Raw genomic sequence first — 16623 nt, 5'->3', positions numbered from 1 at the left:
TTCGGCACTGAACTTTTGGGGCTAGGGCAGTTGGACTGCAACATCCCACTTCCCAGAGGGGGGAACTAGTCTGGACATCTGTACCACAGGACTGAATTTGAGGATACGTGTACACAACAGCTAAACACTTGTGACTGTCCTGTGCCAGCCAACTCTGACTCAGGGAGCTTGGGCTGTGGGGCTATTTCATTCCTGTGTAGGCTTCCTGTGAGGTGAGAGAGTTCCAGAGTCTGGACTCCAGCCTGAGCTTGTATGTCTACATAGCTGTGAAACTGCCCAGCAGCACTGACCCCTGTGAGCATGAGTCAGCTGACACCAGCCAGCCACATATAGACCTAGCCTGAGAGCCCTGGACCAGAAACAGTGCCTGCATGCTATCCAGGCTCAGTGGGACTAGCAGCATGCCGGGTCCTACTGTTTAGATCCAAACAAAGCAGTCTGCAGAATGTCCATCGAGGGGAGTGTTCCCGGGTAAGTGACAGTATGCTTATCAGCAATATAGAAGCCAACAATTTATCTGTGTGAAAACTCAAAAGCTTTCACACTCAAATGGGAGAAACATTAAATTACAGCATAAGATTAGGAGTCAAGAACTCTGATGTCTAATCCTGAATCTGCAATAGACTCACTGTGTGAAATTGAGCAAGTCATCCTTCCTTTCTACATTTCTGATTCTCCATCTGTAAAATGGGATAATATTTCGCTATCTTATAGGAATATTGAAGGCTAAGTTTATCGATTTAAGTGTGTGGCTTATTAGACAGCTTTCATCAAATAGCTGAAAAACGATAAGGCATCTAGACCTGATGGAATTCCTGCTGAAATATTGAATGAAGGGAGAGAAAAATGGGCTCATGAACTTGCATCTTAATTCTCAAGATTTGGAATTCAAACGAAATCCCAGCTAACTTTATGGCTGTCATGATGATCATGACCATCTTCAAGAAAGGTCACAGATGGGATTGTAGAAAGCATCAAGGAATCACCATATTATCCACTTCTGGAAAGATTCTTTCTAGAATCCTCCTCAACTTGCTGCTCCCCTTGTCCAAGAAAATCCTCCCAGAATCACAGTGTGAATTTGGATTACCTCAAGGTGCCATCAACATGATCTTCACTGCCTGCCAACTTTAGGAAAAGTGCCACGAACAACATCAGTCTCTTTACATGGCCTTGATCAACCTCATGAAAGCATTTGACTCTCAATTGTGAGGCAGTGTGGAGAATTCTCCTGTGAATTTGAATACCCACCAAAATAGACAGAGGTAGCAAAGGTGGGAGGGAGGACTACTTGAAAGAGGCAGCACCACACAGCTGGGCGGCACTGTCACTTTGACACCCCAAGGTGGCGTTTCAAAGGGGCAGCCATGGAGCCTGGGGTAAGCTGGGGACTCCCCAGCTGATCCTGGGCTCTGTGTGGCATTACTCCAGAAGCTGAGGTTCCACTGCCACCGGGAGCCCAGGATCACCTGGGCTCCTCAGCTGCCCCTTTAAAGCGCTGCTGTGGAGATAGGTGTCAGCTGGAGATTGCCGAGTTGATCCTGGGCTCTTCCCCAGCTGACCCCGAGTTCCGCTGCCTCTCAGAGCCCAGGATTTGCTGGGGACTCCCCAGCTGACCCCGGGCTCCAGGGTTGCCCCTTTAAAATGCCACCTCTGCACGCGTTTCAAAGGGGAGCCCAGGGTCAGCCGGTGATTCCCAGCTGATTTTGGGCTTCGCGCAGCATTTTCCTAGAACCTCAGGGTCAGCTAGGGAGTCCCCAGCTGATCCTGGGTTCTGGGGAAACGCTGCACAGAGCCCGGGATCAATAGAGGAGTCCCCAGCTGACCCCAGGCTCCACTGTCTCTTTGAAATATGCGGAGGCGATGTTTCTAAGGGGTAGCCTCTGCACAGCTGATCTCCGGCTCAGCTGTGAGTTGGGTGCCCCTTTGAAACGCCACCTCTGTGCATTTCAAAGGGGTACTGGAGCCTGGGGTTGGCTGGGGAATACCCAGTTGATCCCAGGCTCTGCGTTGTGATGCTACTTTTAAGTGCTGCAGTAGCAGTTCAAAGGGGCAGAGCAGCATTAACGTTAATGTGTTAATTCTAGACTGCGTTAATCACAGGAGTTAATGCATGTCAATTGACAGCCCTAATTTTTATTTCTGTTCTCATATGCCAAAACCTAGGTCACGTACAGTCAACACCTCTAGGTTCTTGAAAAATACCATCAATGCTGTCTTCGTAGCCCTTCAGAGCAAGTGAGATGACTGATACACCAATATCAGTGTTCTATTCCGAGCCAGAGCATCCAACATTGACACCATGATCCTCTGCCACCTTTGTTGGGCTACTCATATTCTTCAAATGCAAAAAAATCAATTCCTAAAACGGATAATGTTCTCACAACAGACCCATGGTCAACAGTTCAGGTGTGGGCTATAAAAGCACTTCCAGCACACCCATCAAGACACCCAACATGAATTTGTCAGTATTGCTCATCGTCATGGGAAACCCCATCGCTTGATTGACCAAATTAGAAAAGACTTTGTGGAAAGGAGGCTAGTATTTTGAGATCTAAGCAAAAAAACAGGAAACAGGGAAATGGGAAGGGAGGAAAGAATGTACTACAGCCCAATTTAATAATCTAGATCTGCCCCTTTGACTGGGAACTGTCTGCCCAATATCTGGCAGATAAGATCTGTAGATCCTGGATTGGATCCACCTGTGATAAATGGCTATCATTTTATTGGATGAGTCATCATCGTTGAACTTTGAGGGAATGCTGACGACAAAACTTATATACTATTCTGATTAGCTCTTTACACATTCATACAAAAAATTAATTAAAATAAACAATATATGATAATAAATAATATACTGATTAGGCCTCAGTTGAAGTATTGTGTCCAGTCCTGGTCACTACAGTTCAAGAAAGATTTGGAGAAGGCCCAGAGAAGAGCAACAAAAATGATTAAAGGTCTAGAAAACATGACCTGTGAGGGAAGACTGAAAGAATTGGGTTTGTTTAGTTTTGAAAAGAGAAGACTGAAGGGACATGATAGCAGTTTAAGTATCTAAAAAGGTGTTACAAGGAGGATGGAGAAAAATGGTTTTCCTTGGCCTCTGAGGATAGGACAAGAAGCAATGGGCTTAAATTGCAGCAAGGGAGGTTTAGGTTGGATGTTAGAAAAACTTCCCAAGTGTCAGGGTGGTGAAACACTGGAATAAATTGCCTAGGGAGGTTGTGGAATCTCCATCACTGGAGATATTTAAGAGCAAGTTGGATCGACATCTATTAGTAACATATTCAGTAAAATGTTTGGGTCTGCTTCATAACCTCTCCCAAGTATATTTCTGTATTGTAATACATTTTGTGAGCTCAGGTTAAACCTGGATTTTAGTGTTGCGTCTGGACTGCAACATGAACTTTACTGTCTGATTTAAATTGTTCTAGTTTCATAATCACTGATCTTGATAAGAATGAACATAATAAAATTTAGTTTAGTAGTTTTGGCTTTAATGTCTGACAACTGATTCAGTGTACCAAAAAATCCTCTTATTTTTTAAAAGTGCTTCCTTTTATATAGTGTTATCAGGGAAATGGTGAGGTCATTGGAAAATGAGGAAGTGCTCTATTTTTCACATGTAGAGTCCTTGCCAACCTCCATGAAGGGTCAATGAACAACGCCCAACATAGCACATTTTTTCTGAGAACAGATTTCAGATATAGAACAAAAACACATTATTAAACCAACAACTGTTTATAAACATTATGTTGTGATCTTTGGTGTATAAAGTGAAGGTGGGTGGAAGAAGCTTATGCTTTTTGAATAAACCCTTCATTATGGTAACCCACATCTGTTATGTGATGCTCTCATCTAATCAGCAATTTAAACAGGTTTTTGTCTGCTCAGTATTTGGGCGGGGGACCCCCCAGGATTAATCCAGGCTGCTTCAGGAAATAGCCGGGGAAAACTGGCAGCTCTAATCAGCCTAGATAATATATTTCAGACAGCCAATAGGCCTTTTATTAATAAAAATATGTGACATGTGTTGCATTCCAAGAAGCAATATTTGCTCTTCATGAGCCAATGCACTGTAAGGCAAGACTTAAAAAGAAGTTCATGATTGTTAAAAGTTCCAAGGCACTTTGTTCAAGAAGAGAGGGCAATGTGATCTCACACTTACTTGAATATCCAGTAGAGGATTGAGTTGGTAGAACAAGAAAACCAAGTCATTATTTTCAAGGTTTTTGGTGCCCTTTACATCCAGTTTTTAGGCACCTCTACAAAAGTAGCTTGGTTTTCATTAATCTCCGCCACAGCTTCCAAGAAAGTTTTGAAAATCATGTCATTCATTTACGTCTTGAAATATGATTGTAGTCCTATTAGGCACACAAGTTGCAAACTCTTGGTCCAAGGGAATATTTTATTATATAATCTGTATTGAATTGACCAGAGTCCTGGGGCTCAGACCTGCTATTCTTTGTCTTGCTCAGACAGTAACTATGTGATCTTAAGCGAAGTCAGTGAGCTAATATCTTGTATTGGATGAAGCTCTATTAGTGAGAGAAACAAACTTTCAACCTACACAGAACTTTCAGGTCTGGGAAAAGGAACTCTTCATACATTTTTTGAGCCTGAAAAAGAGCTTGTAAGAACTCTATGTAGCTTGCAAGCTTGTCTCTCTCACCAACAGATGTTGGTCCAATAAAAGATACTGCCTCATCCACCTTGTCTTTCTGATAACCTGAGATCAACATGGCTACAACAACACTGCATGTTCTCAGGCAAGTAATTTAAGTGCCCACTAATTGTGGACACCCATTTTTGGTTGCCCAACTTAAGAAATCCATGGGCTGATTTTCAAAAGTGCTAAACCCTTAATTCTAGTTGATTTCAGTGGGAGCTACAGGTGGAAAATCTTGGCACTTAATATCTGGAACCGGGCACCAAAAAATAGTCTTTTGAAAATGTAAGGCCTTAATCTCTCTTGGTTTACCCACCTGTAAAATTTCATATTAATAATATCTATCTTGCAGGCCTGTTGTGTTTAATGAACTAATGGTTTAAACAGCTTTGGGATTCTTAAGTAAAATCAGTGCCATAATTTTTCTTATAATAATTTGCAAACATCAAAAATGGTTTGTTTCAAATTGTGGAATGAATTAAATTTTGCATCAGTTTCAGTTTATTTTCATTACATCATTGATTATGATTGATGTTTTGAATATGCTGAAAATGTGCATCTGTTAATTCAAATGAATTTAAATTTTATCTTCTTAAATTAGATTCAGATTCCTAATGCAGATAGTGCTAAACCAAATTAACTTTACTGTGTTCATTTTATTTTAATTAAGATACAGTGGGGTTATTAATAAACAAAAGTGATTATATTAAGTATAAAGGTAAGATTTCAGTGGTCATAAAAACACAGAACAAAGTAGGTTACTAAGCAAAATAAAACAGAACACACAAGGTAAGCTTAATACATTAGAGAAACTAGTTACATGTATCAGAGAGGTAGCCATGTTAGTCTGTTTCAGCAAAATCAAGGGATCCTGTGGCACCTTAAAGACTAACAGATTTATCAGGGCATACACTTGTGTGGGCTGCAGCTCACCTTGTCAGATGCATGAAGTGGAAGCTTCAGTATGGCAGGAATTTCTATATACATACATGGATGGGAGTGTTACGTTACTATGAGCAAGATCAGTGTTAATGAGATGAAGGCCACTTCCACACATACAAGAACATGGATGCTGCAGCGGTCGATCTTCCAGTGTTTTGATTTCACGGTTCTAGTAAAGACCAAAGTAAACTGAATGCTGCGGGTACCCTGGCAGCATCTGTACTCTGTGCTGTTGCGAGGAATAAGCAAAGTCAACAGAACTGTTTCTCCCATTGACCTCCCCGCTGTAGGATCAGTGCTGAAGTTTAGCTTAAGGTATGTCAACTCCAGCTATATTATTTATGTATCTGGAATTGCATATGTAAGCCGATCTTCCCTAGAAGTATAGACCTGGCCTGATTCAGTCAGGGTGGATATGGAACCACTTCCAACAATTGATAAGAACAAGAAACTACCTAAAGGGGGAAATAACTTTTTGTAATGATATAGCCAGTCCCTATTCAGACCAACCGTGATGTTGTCAGGTTTGCATATGAATTCAAGTTCAGCAGTTTCACACTCCAGTTTGTTTTTAAAGGGTTTTTTCTGTTCAAGAATGGTAACTTTTAAGTCTGTTTCTTTGTGTCCAGGGAGATGGAAGTTCTCATCTGCTGTTTTTTTGAATGTTACCATTCTTGAAGTCTCGTTTGTATCCATTTATTCTTTTGTGTAGAGATATCCCAATTTGTCCAATGTACATGGCAGAGGGGCGTTGTATTTGGATTCCATCACCTAGTTCCCTACTTCCTCTCTGTTTTGTAATGTCTCATCTTAGATTGTAATTTTTTTAAATTTAGGGGTGTGTCTTGTTTTTATAAACATCTCTGATAGTACCTAGAATGCTTCTGGATTATCAGTGAATAAAGTAGAAGGTAAATTTGGCCATAGCCTGAAAAAAATACAAAAAATGTTGAATATTAATTAATATTCCACTATTCACCAGGAATAACTTATCATTTAAAAAAAAAACAAATTGTCAATTTAAACTGATTACCTAATTGTTATTTCCAGATGCTGAGCCAAGGTACTTGATTACAGTACGAGCTGCACCCGTTCGAAATCACAGGAAAACCTGCTCAGGTACTGTAATATTACCACATTTTTCCTATGTACAGTCAAATGAAGACAGAATAATGTTTTTATTTAGTTTATTTGAAAGAACCAGTTTTTTCAATGTAGATGGTGAAATCCCCAATTGTGTGATGAAAACAAAAAGGTGGGCATGTACATCTAGGCCAGGGTTTCTTGAACTTTTTAAGACCAAGGAACACCAAGCATTTTTTTTTGTTGAGCCAAAAAAAAAAAAAAAGGGTCAGGGGGGAAGTTATTGAGAAACAAAAAAGGTTTCCTGCCCCTTTAAGGGTGGCGATTTTGAATTGTTGTTCTCCGAGGCACACCTCCAACTGTCTCGTGGGAACACAGTTTAAGAAACACTGAGTTGTTCTAATTAAGAAACCTAGATGCAGTTCTTGGAGGTCCTTTATAATAAGTTCTCGTTACAAAAACTGAGATTTAACCTATTTAATTTCTTTTCCCTAAAATATGGGAATCAAAAATGCAAATGAAAAGATATCCTAGCTTGTGGAATTTAGATACATAATTTTAAACAAAGGCATCTGTCTTTAAATGTACTGCTTTATAATATTTGTATTTCTTGAACTTGAGTTGGACAGATTTAATATTTTATAATTTCCTGAAAATGCCTGTTAAGTATCTTCCTTATAAATTTTAATGCACTTCATTGATAAAGGTAAGAGTCTGTATATATATTATTAGAGTGTCACCAACATCACTAATACACATTGCTGAAGGGAAAGGAAAGCATTCTGGATAAAGCTTTTTCTGGTAATAAGAAGGTCTAAATTCTGTTTCTGACCTCTGCTACAGATTTCCTATGTGACCTTAACGAGTCACTTCAGTGTTTAGTACTTTCATTCTTTATTTTAATGTGAAGATAACACTTTTTCACAGGGGTCTGGTGGAAAATAATTGATTAATGTTTTTAAAGTTCTTGAGATGTTCAGGTGGAATTTGTTTAATCATTATATTTTGAGGGAGGGAGACTACTGTCTTTGCCTGGGCATTTGCAGGCATGAAGCAATATTTTTTCTCCATTAGATGTATGTAGAAAATATTTGGTAACAGATTGCTCTACTTGATAAAAAGCTATTAAATGCCATTTAAAAAATAAGCTGCCTAAAATCATAGCTCAGTACTATTAATTTTAATAGCTGCTTCTGTCATGGGGAATTTTAATTGGATCATTCCCATTAGAGATGGACCTAAACCAAACTCACTAATCAAACACTAAGTATAAATAATTTTGGATCTTGATCTAAAATTTGTAGCTGACCTACTTTTTTATAATGGGCTAGGCCACAACACAGATGCAAGCAGTCTTGATGTGTGGGAATACTCTGTTTTGAAACTTGCATTGTCTCATTCTTAACCTTATAACAACATAACTTAAAATAACACTACCCCACTAAACAATGTCACAATCAAATGTCTTTTATCTAGGGTGGCGTGAACTAATTTTGATAAAATAACAACCTTGACCTTCGAGCCTTGTTGCTTGTTTTCTTGTTGAAAAAGCTTTGTTTATTTGACAAACCAAATTAGAGACATTTCCTGCTCTTAAATGACAAACAGAAAGGACAAAATCTATTGGATGACAGTGAGGAAAGGTGGAGTTAATGTATACATTTTTCCCCTTTCCCTGCTCTTGGAGTGATATGAATTAGTGCTTGTGGAACTCATGGAAGAAGTGAATCTTTATGATGATCATATCATCTCATGCATTTGTGATGCTGCATACCAGCCTTCATCTCCAATGATGGTGTGATTAGGTGAAGCTAGTCTGCCACTTATAAAGCCAGAGTCCAACTTTACAGAGCTCAAAGAGAAATTATAATTACTTAGAAATTTAAAGGTTGAGTTTGAGATTTAGAAACCTCTTAGAATGATTTAAAATTATTTTTCTATTAATAAAAATTTCTCCATTTCAAATTATAGCAAGGCTGCTCTTTAATAAATAAAAACTTCAGAGGGGTAGCCCCAGCAGGGGCTCTTGTACATTTCAAAGGAGGAATGCGCAAGTGCCTATCGACTAGTTGACTAGTCAATGGAAGTTCCGTCAACTAGTCAATTAATCGCATTTTATCATCCTTAGTACAGAGTGGAGCAGACTAGGGTTCCTGGTTCCTCTCACTCCAGCAGGCTCCAGTGCAGTGGTAGGCAACCTGCAGCCCAGTGGGGCTCCACCTGCGGCCCATGGACCACCTGTCTGTCCCTTCTCCCCACACAACACTTGCATACTGGGGCACTGGAGTACCACACTTCCTACACTCTTCCCCCCCATATACATTTGAAGCACGTAAATTGCCTAATTCGCACTCCAGCCCTGCTCCTCTCCTCCCTCCCAGAGCTTAACCAGCTGTGAACAGCTCATTCATGGTGTTCTAGCTCTGGGAGGGAGGGGGAGAAGCAGAGAAGAAGCACAAATCAAGCAATTTGTGCACTTTAAAAAATCTGGGAAGTAGAGGGAAGAGGCCTAGGAAGTGCAGGGCTCCACTACCCCAGTGTGGGGGAAGGAGGAAAACGGGGATTGTGTGTGGGGGGGGGGAGCAGGTAGAACCCCAGTGGGCCACGGGTTGCCCACTCATGTGGGCCACTCCCTATTTTTTGGTTGCCCATCGATGCTCCAGAATGTTTAAAATACATGAACTGTGTGGCTGGTCAGGTGCCTGGGCTAGTGCAAGCAGCAGCGGGGGAGAGTATGAAGGTAGAACAGAGGTAGTACGCAGCAGTCATGGAAGAGAGGAAGGAAAGAGCAGCAGGCTGCTGCAGGAGTGGGGTTGCACTGTATTTCCTCATCCCTCCCTGAGCAGCGGGGACTTCCTGCATGTTTTCCCTTGGTGCTGGCCTGGCCACTCATCTGGCTGTAGGCTCCTCTTCCTCTGGTGACCTCATTGTGCACCCCCAGAGGGGAATGCTCCACAGATTGGCTCTAGAGGGAGGTTTGCACCACTGTGTTCAGAGCAAAGCTACATGGGAGCTTTTATGTAAGAGATGAGCAGTTAAGTTATTTGAATGGTGAGAGACAGACATCACCAGACAGAGACACTCTCAAGACCTGCCACCAATTTTCGGTGAAATAAGTTTTTGAAAGGTTTTGTTTTATTTCAGTCCTGGTGAAAAGTACTCTGTCCACATTAAATCATGACCAGTTATGCCACTGGGCAAAACTCATTATTATGAATGCTCCATGTACAGAAGATATGGAGAACTATATTCAATTGAAAATAGAATATTTTTCATTACTAAAGAGAAGTGAGGATGGAAAAAGGGCTGCATTCTCTTTCACTCTACCTTCCATTTGAATTTAGTCTCAACCAGACACAAATATCTCCCACCAACTAGAGAAGAACTAAGCAGAAGTAGAATTGTCTTTTCTTTTATAGGTAAGACCAAGACTCAAAAGCCGCTCCAACTGGTGGTTGGCACTTTGACCCCAAACTCTGTCTTCCTGTCCTGGGGGATCCTAGTCAATCCGCAACATGACTGGACTGCGACGAGTAGCTGTGCTAGTGACAGGTAATACACGAAAAAACAGGTTAAGTGATAATAATGCAATGCTTTGTTAACATTTAAAGGAAGGGTGTGAAGGTAAGTGGCTGACCAAATTCTACCAAGGGCATCGAGTCACTGAAGCAAAGGTTCTCTTATATATTTGTGAAACACCAATTAGCAAGCATTTACTTGCCTAAAGTTCTAATTAAGGCAGGAGCTTATATGCCAAAGTGCTGATCTTGTGATTTCACTATAGGTCATTTGTGTTGTAGAGTCACAGGGCCTGTGTCTTATCTCAGGCCAGGTCTACGCTACAGTGGTAAATCAGTCTAAGTTATGCTACTTTAGTCATGTGAATAATGTACCACTTACCAGAGTGTCTACATTGTAATGTGTTGATAGAAGATGTATCCCTAATGACTTACCTTACTCTTCTCAGGGAGTTGGAGTACGGAAATTGATGGGAGAGCACTCTGCCATTGATTTAGCATGTCTTCACTACACCTGTTAATCAATGCTGCTTCATCGATTGCAGCAGCACCAATTTAGTTCAGTAGTGAAGACCTAGCCTTGGTTTAGCTCAGGGGTAACTCTACTGAAGACAATAGAAATATGCTAGTCAGGTGAGTAAAATTAGTCTTCAGGTAAAGCCAGGGTTGTGCATAAGGAATTTAAATTTCACTGCTTTTGGAAGGATACATTAACCCCCCCACACACATATACCCTATCTCAGGACAGTGGGCATGTCCAGCAGCAAGGAGGCAGCGGCTTCTGCTAGCAGTGGCAATGTCTGAATCCCTGAAGCCTGGGGAAGGAGGACAGAGCAGGGGAGCTGTCTGCCAGCTAAGCTCTTCCATCCTGCATGTCTATAGCTGTTGCTTTTCCTTCCTGCCTCTGGAATCCCAGCTCTGCTGCCTGGTGTGCAGAGCACTAGCTGAGATGAGCCAGCAGTAGAGGCAAAGGCAATGTGTAAGATGCCAGCAGTAGGGAAGGAGAAGCAGCGGGCTGCAGCTGTGGGCATGAGGGAAGGAGGAGCTCAACCAGCTGCACTGCTGCTTCCTTCCTCCCCAGGCTGAAGGGACACTTGAGATTGGTGAAGGGGAGGGACTTCTTGCTTCCTCTTATGTATGCCCATGATTTGAAGCACTGAATAAAGAAAGAAGAAATAAGGCCTTTTGGTAATTAGACATGATTTTTGTTTCCTGTATCTCCTCTTGTGAATTTTATTTTAATTTATATCGTAGTATATGTAGAAGCTATTGAGCAAAAAAAAAAAAAATGAAACAAAACAAAAAAAACCCTCACCATTCCTTATGAAATTAAGTGCCAGCTACTTAAGTGAGAGTCAGTAGAAAGTCCTGGCATGTTCACTAGGTAGACTGTCTAGAGAGGTCACACGGTAAAGTTTTGGCAGCTGAATCTGCCATAAAGTTTTAGGCAATGCTCAGCAAATGAACGAAGTTCATTAATTAATTTTGTTGTAGGTATTAAAAGGTATACTTCTTTCCAGTTCTCTCTTCCTGGACTCCTTTTATAACCTCCCACTTGTGACAGAGGGACCGATTCTGCCCACATTTGCACCTCAAATTCATTGCCACTTCTTGTGCTTGGAAGTTTCTTCTTGTGCTTTGGAATTAATAGTTACCAGATAACTTCCTTATCCTCCTTGATAAGGTGGCTCCATGGAACTGGCATGCCTGGGAAGCAAGTGGGGAAGAGAATGTGTATAGTCATTTGGATTAAGCCTAGGCTTATTGGTTAATTGTTTAAATGGCTCTACGCTAGCATCCCTATAGCTGTCTAACTTAAGACCCAGTCAGCCTTTCAGTGAAGTGAATACTAAAACTCGTTGATGTCAATTTCCTGGACCTTTGATCCATGGCTGTAGAACCAATGGGATTTTCTCATTACTTTCAGTAGGCTTTGGATCAGGCCTGTGGGATAGGAAGTTCCTTGGGGAGGGAACCATTTCTTTCTACATATTGTTAAAGAGCCTTGCATATTTATAGTATAAAACCTGCAATTGTAAATTACTGGAATGTAAAAAATAATCTTATTAAATATAAACAATTTGTATTTCATTTTATTCAGATCACGTTGCATGCTTTATATATCTCAGCCCACAATTTAGGGGAAAAATAAAGAATGGCATCTCAGTGTGGGTTTAATGTTGCCTTTTTTAATCCCAGAGGACAAATCCTTTCACTTCGCTAGTCACCTCCAATACTGGCTGATTTAACAAATGATTCTGTCTTTTGTCCACATTTAAATTTTGTGACACATTTTTTGTCCAGTTTTACATTCTCACTATGTGCCTGGGCAGCAACTACAGCCATAGTACTAACTGCAACCAGAGACAGAAAGCTGCTTTAGTTACAAGAAATTAGGAAGAACAAGGCACTTGGATCCCTGTACCCTTTGGTCCACATCTTTCTCCAAGTGACTATTTTTTTTGGCTCCTCAGTCCCAGACATTAAACATCTTGTTTCCAGTAGGTCTTAGAGCTAGTCACTTTCTATCCTCTCACCATTTACTGGCGTGAAACTATATTTACATCTATTTCTATTCAATATAAGAGGTCCTGCTACTTCTGTTGGACACTGCAAAAGCTGATTTGTAACACATCCAGTCTACATATGGTGGCATTCCGGGTTCATAATTGATTTCAGATCTGGGATTTTAGGACCCTGTAAAGGTGGAGAGTCTGAACCAGAGTCAAGCCAGGAGCCAGGGTTTGAGCCCTACTGCTTTAAAATCTGCAGCTCTTACCCTCCACAAATTGAAATCCTGGCAGTCCTGTGAAAGTATCCCATCATCTCATAGGCCAACTTTCTTTGTCTTCTCTATTTCAAGAATCTCCCATCAATCCCAAGGAATACAAAAGTAACTTCCATTGGTATAATGCAGCAACTTGGCGAGTCAGCATTTAACTCTTCCGTTATCTTCTCACTGCCAAAGTGCAAAAACGCTGTCAGAAAGTCTTTGGTGTTTACAGTAGAGACTGACCAAGCCTTTTGCAAAGTATGCTGCTTCATGGTCATGGAGCACAATGGGATTTTGATAAACTTCTGGTGCAAGGCCAGCAAAACAGTGGACTTTGGCAAGAGTATCGGGGACTGCTGTTTCTATCAGCAAATAGCAAAGAAGTTGGCAGCATTACAAATATACTGGAGCAGTTACAGGAGCAAATTAAGCATCACAGGATTGAGTACAGAAAAGCCAGAGAGCAGAATTGCACTTCTGGCAGCTTGCTAGCATCATGTCTTCTCTATGAGGAGTTTGACCTGGTCTGGAGCTCTGCTCCTAGCCTGGAGCCAGTGATAGTACCTGATGATCTGGTAGCCAGCAACAAGTGCAGACAGAGGCCAGCTAAGTGACTTGCTGAAACCAGTCGTACAGGAGACTCTGCCATAGTATCCGCTGCAGCAGCATATCCTTCAACCATACTCCAAGGAGCTGTTGATTACTTCAGTTGTATACATTGCAGAGTTCCCACCAGCAGTTTGAAATAATGCCTCCCTGTGCCTGCTGGGCTCTGCATGAACAGTTGTATCCTCCAAAGTGTGGTTTCTATATTTCTTTCATTGTGATTAATCAGGTAGTGGCCAGGGAGCTTCTGTGGTCTGAAGCATTCGTCTTTCAACTTAGTAAACTTTAATTTGGAAAAGTAACATTGTCTGTGCTTGAAGTCGCATGAGGATTTTTTCAGTGCTCTTGCACTGAGGTGTGTGAGATAGTAAGCTTCTGTGTCTTATCCTAGTCCAACCCCTCAACGAGTAAAGGTTGTAGTACCTTCGCAGCCTGTCCACTGATCTACAAGCCTGGCCCGACATACTTTCATGGGCCATTCTAAGGGTTACCCAGACAAATGGATTTTGGGACACTGCCATCAAATGGCCTGTCTGTTCTCTGTTATCTCCCCCTACCCCCAGCCAATTCCTGCTGAGTTACAAGTTTCCAGGTTTCTTAAGGAAACATTAAAGGACACAGATATAACCTTCCAGTAAAGCGATTGACACAGTCAGTATTTTTTTCCAAAACCAAATCTTTTTTATTACTGTAACTAGTAATTGTAACTAAAATTGAGTTTTCTCAAATCCTAAACAAAACAAAGTGGCCGGTGTATAAATAAATCACTGAAAGCAGATCTTAAATTTGCTTTTAAGTTTTACATGAGATACCATTTAAAAACACACGCACAGTTCAAGCGTACATATTAAATATGTATGTTAAACTATACAACACTAAAAATTGTATATTAAAAGCTAGTAAGCTTACTTTATAAATGTGTTGGTATCCCTTTAAAATCACTGTTGCTTTATAGATTCTTTGGTATTTTTCTTTTATCACTCTTACTGTTCTGCTCCTGGTCAGCCAGCTTTGTTCCACTCTCGTTTTCATCTCGATCTGTGCAGCAGTTTTTCTGACTTATTTCCAGCAGTTTTCCTTTGTCTTTCCTCATTGGTATCCAATTCTGTCATCTGCTCCTGATTCAATCCCTCATTCTCTCACTGACTCAGAGTTCAACTCTGAACAAGACTGTCCCTGGAGTGGGGGTGAGGAGGAGTGTGAGGTCTGGGGCGACACCACCTAGGCACTGGGTCGGGGGCACCCCTGCAGACTCCACCTCACCTCTGTTCTATTGCACTGCCCTCCCAGCCCTTTGTGCCTCACTTCTCCACGGCGGTGGTTGGGACACTCCACTTCCTAATGAGTGGAGCAGGCCAGGAGAGAGCGGTGGGTTGGAGCAGGCTGCTGCACTGTTCCAGCTCCAGCTGCCGTGGTGAGTGCAGGGGGTGAGGCAATTGCTGCTTCCCGCCCCCTGCTAGGCCCATCCATAGGACAGTTGAGATGGCTGCTGTGGGACACCCCTCCAAAGTGTGGGGTCTGGGTCAGCCACCCTGAACCATTCCATGAACAGGATGGCTCTCACTCTGAAACTGCCTGCTCGCAGCTGGTCTTTTATGCTGCATTGTGGCTCTTTCCTGTTATACCTAATTCTGTTCTTAGAAGCAACTAGCTCACTCTCACATGCCCAGTAGGTCAGATTATGAACTGGAAGCTGCCAGACAACTCACCAAGACCACATTCTACAGGCTTCTTTCCTCTGATCCAACTGAGAATATCAAAAGAAATGACACCATCTGTTCATTACATTGCCTGCTACCATTAGAGACCAAGTCTATATAAATACATCCGCAGAGCCCCGACCAGGAGCATTCTATCTCCTACCCAAGGTTCATAAAGTTGGAAATCCCATCACCTCAGGCATTGACTCCCTTACAGCAGGATTATCCGTCTATGTGGACTCTCTCCTCAGACCCCATGCTACCAGCACTTCTAGCTGTGAGACACCACTGACTTCCTGAGGAAACTACAGAGCATCTGTAGTCTTCTTGAAAACACCATCCTGGCAACCATGGATGTTGAAACTCTTTAAACCAACATGCCAAATGAGGAAGGACTACAAGCTGTCAGAAATACTATCCCCAATGATGCCACAGCACACCTGGTGGCAGAACTCTGTGACTTTGTCCTCACCCACAACCATTTCCAATTTGGGGACAATTTATATCTTCAGTCAGCAGTATATAGGCACCCACATGGCTCCATAATATGCCAGCATTTTTATGGTTGACCTCGAATGTTTCCTCAGCTCTCGTCCCCTAGCACTCTTCCTCTACTTAAACCGCACTAATGATATCTTCTTCATCATATGGACCCATGCAAAGGAGGCCCTTGAAGAATTCTACAGGGATTTCGACAATTTTCACCCCCACTATCAACCTTAGACTGGGTCAGTCCAAAAAAGAGATCTCCTTCCTTGACACTATAATACAAATAAATGATGGTCATATAAACACCACCTTATGCTGGAAACCTACTGACTGCCAGTCTTACCTACATGCCTCTAGCTTCCATCCAGGACACATCACATGTCCATTGTCTACAGCCATGCCCCTAAGATACAACTGGATCTGCTCCAGTCCCACGGACAAACACCTACAAGATCTTTATCAAGCATTCTTAAAACTTAAGTACCCACCTGGGGAAGTGAGGAAACAGACTGACAGAGCCAGACAAGTAGCAGGAAGTCAACTCCTTCAAGATAGGCCCAACAAGAAAAATAACAGAAGACCTCTGGTCATTGCCTACAGCCCCCAGCTTAAACCCCCAGCGCATCATTAACAATTTACAGCCTATCCTGGAAGATGGTCCCTCACTTTCACAGGTCTTAGGAGACAGGCCAATCCTCACCTATAGACAAGCCCCCCAACCTGAAGCAAAGCCTATCCAGCAGCCACACATCACACCTCAGATACGCTCAAGCAGGAACCCACGCCTGCGACAAGCCCCATTGCCAAAACTGTCCACATATCTATACAAGCGACACCATTAGA

At 41.9% G+C, this 16623-nt stretch overlaps 1 protein-coding gene across 38 annotated transcripts in view; it reads left to right on the top strand.

Moving 5' to 3' along the window:
* Positions 1–16623, top strand: part of ABI3BP (ABI family member 3 binding protein) — a 323405-nt gene that overhangs the window by 105340 nt on the left and 201442 nt on the right. For all 38 annotated transcript variants that reach the window (XM_075907457.1, XM_075907515.1, XM_075907462.1 and 35 more), the window contains exons 3-4: positions 6662–6730; positions 10114–10246. In XM_075907457.1, coding sequence (XP_075763572.1) covers positions 6662–6730; positions 10114–10246 — 202 coding nt within the window. The remainder of the gene's footprint in view (positions 1–6661; positions 6731–10113; positions 10247–16623) is intronic.

The sequence above is a fragment of the Pelodiscus sinensis genome, chromosome 1, assembly GCF_049634645.1.
Source record: "Pelodiscus sinensis isolate JC-2024 chromosome 1, ASM4963464v1, whole genome shotgun sequence".
Classification (NCBI taxonomy): domain Eukaryota; kingdom Metazoa; phylum Chordata; order Testudines; family Trionychidae; genus Pelodiscus; species Pelodiscus sinensis.
This window is presented reverse-complemented; position numbering and strand designations above follow the sequence as displayed.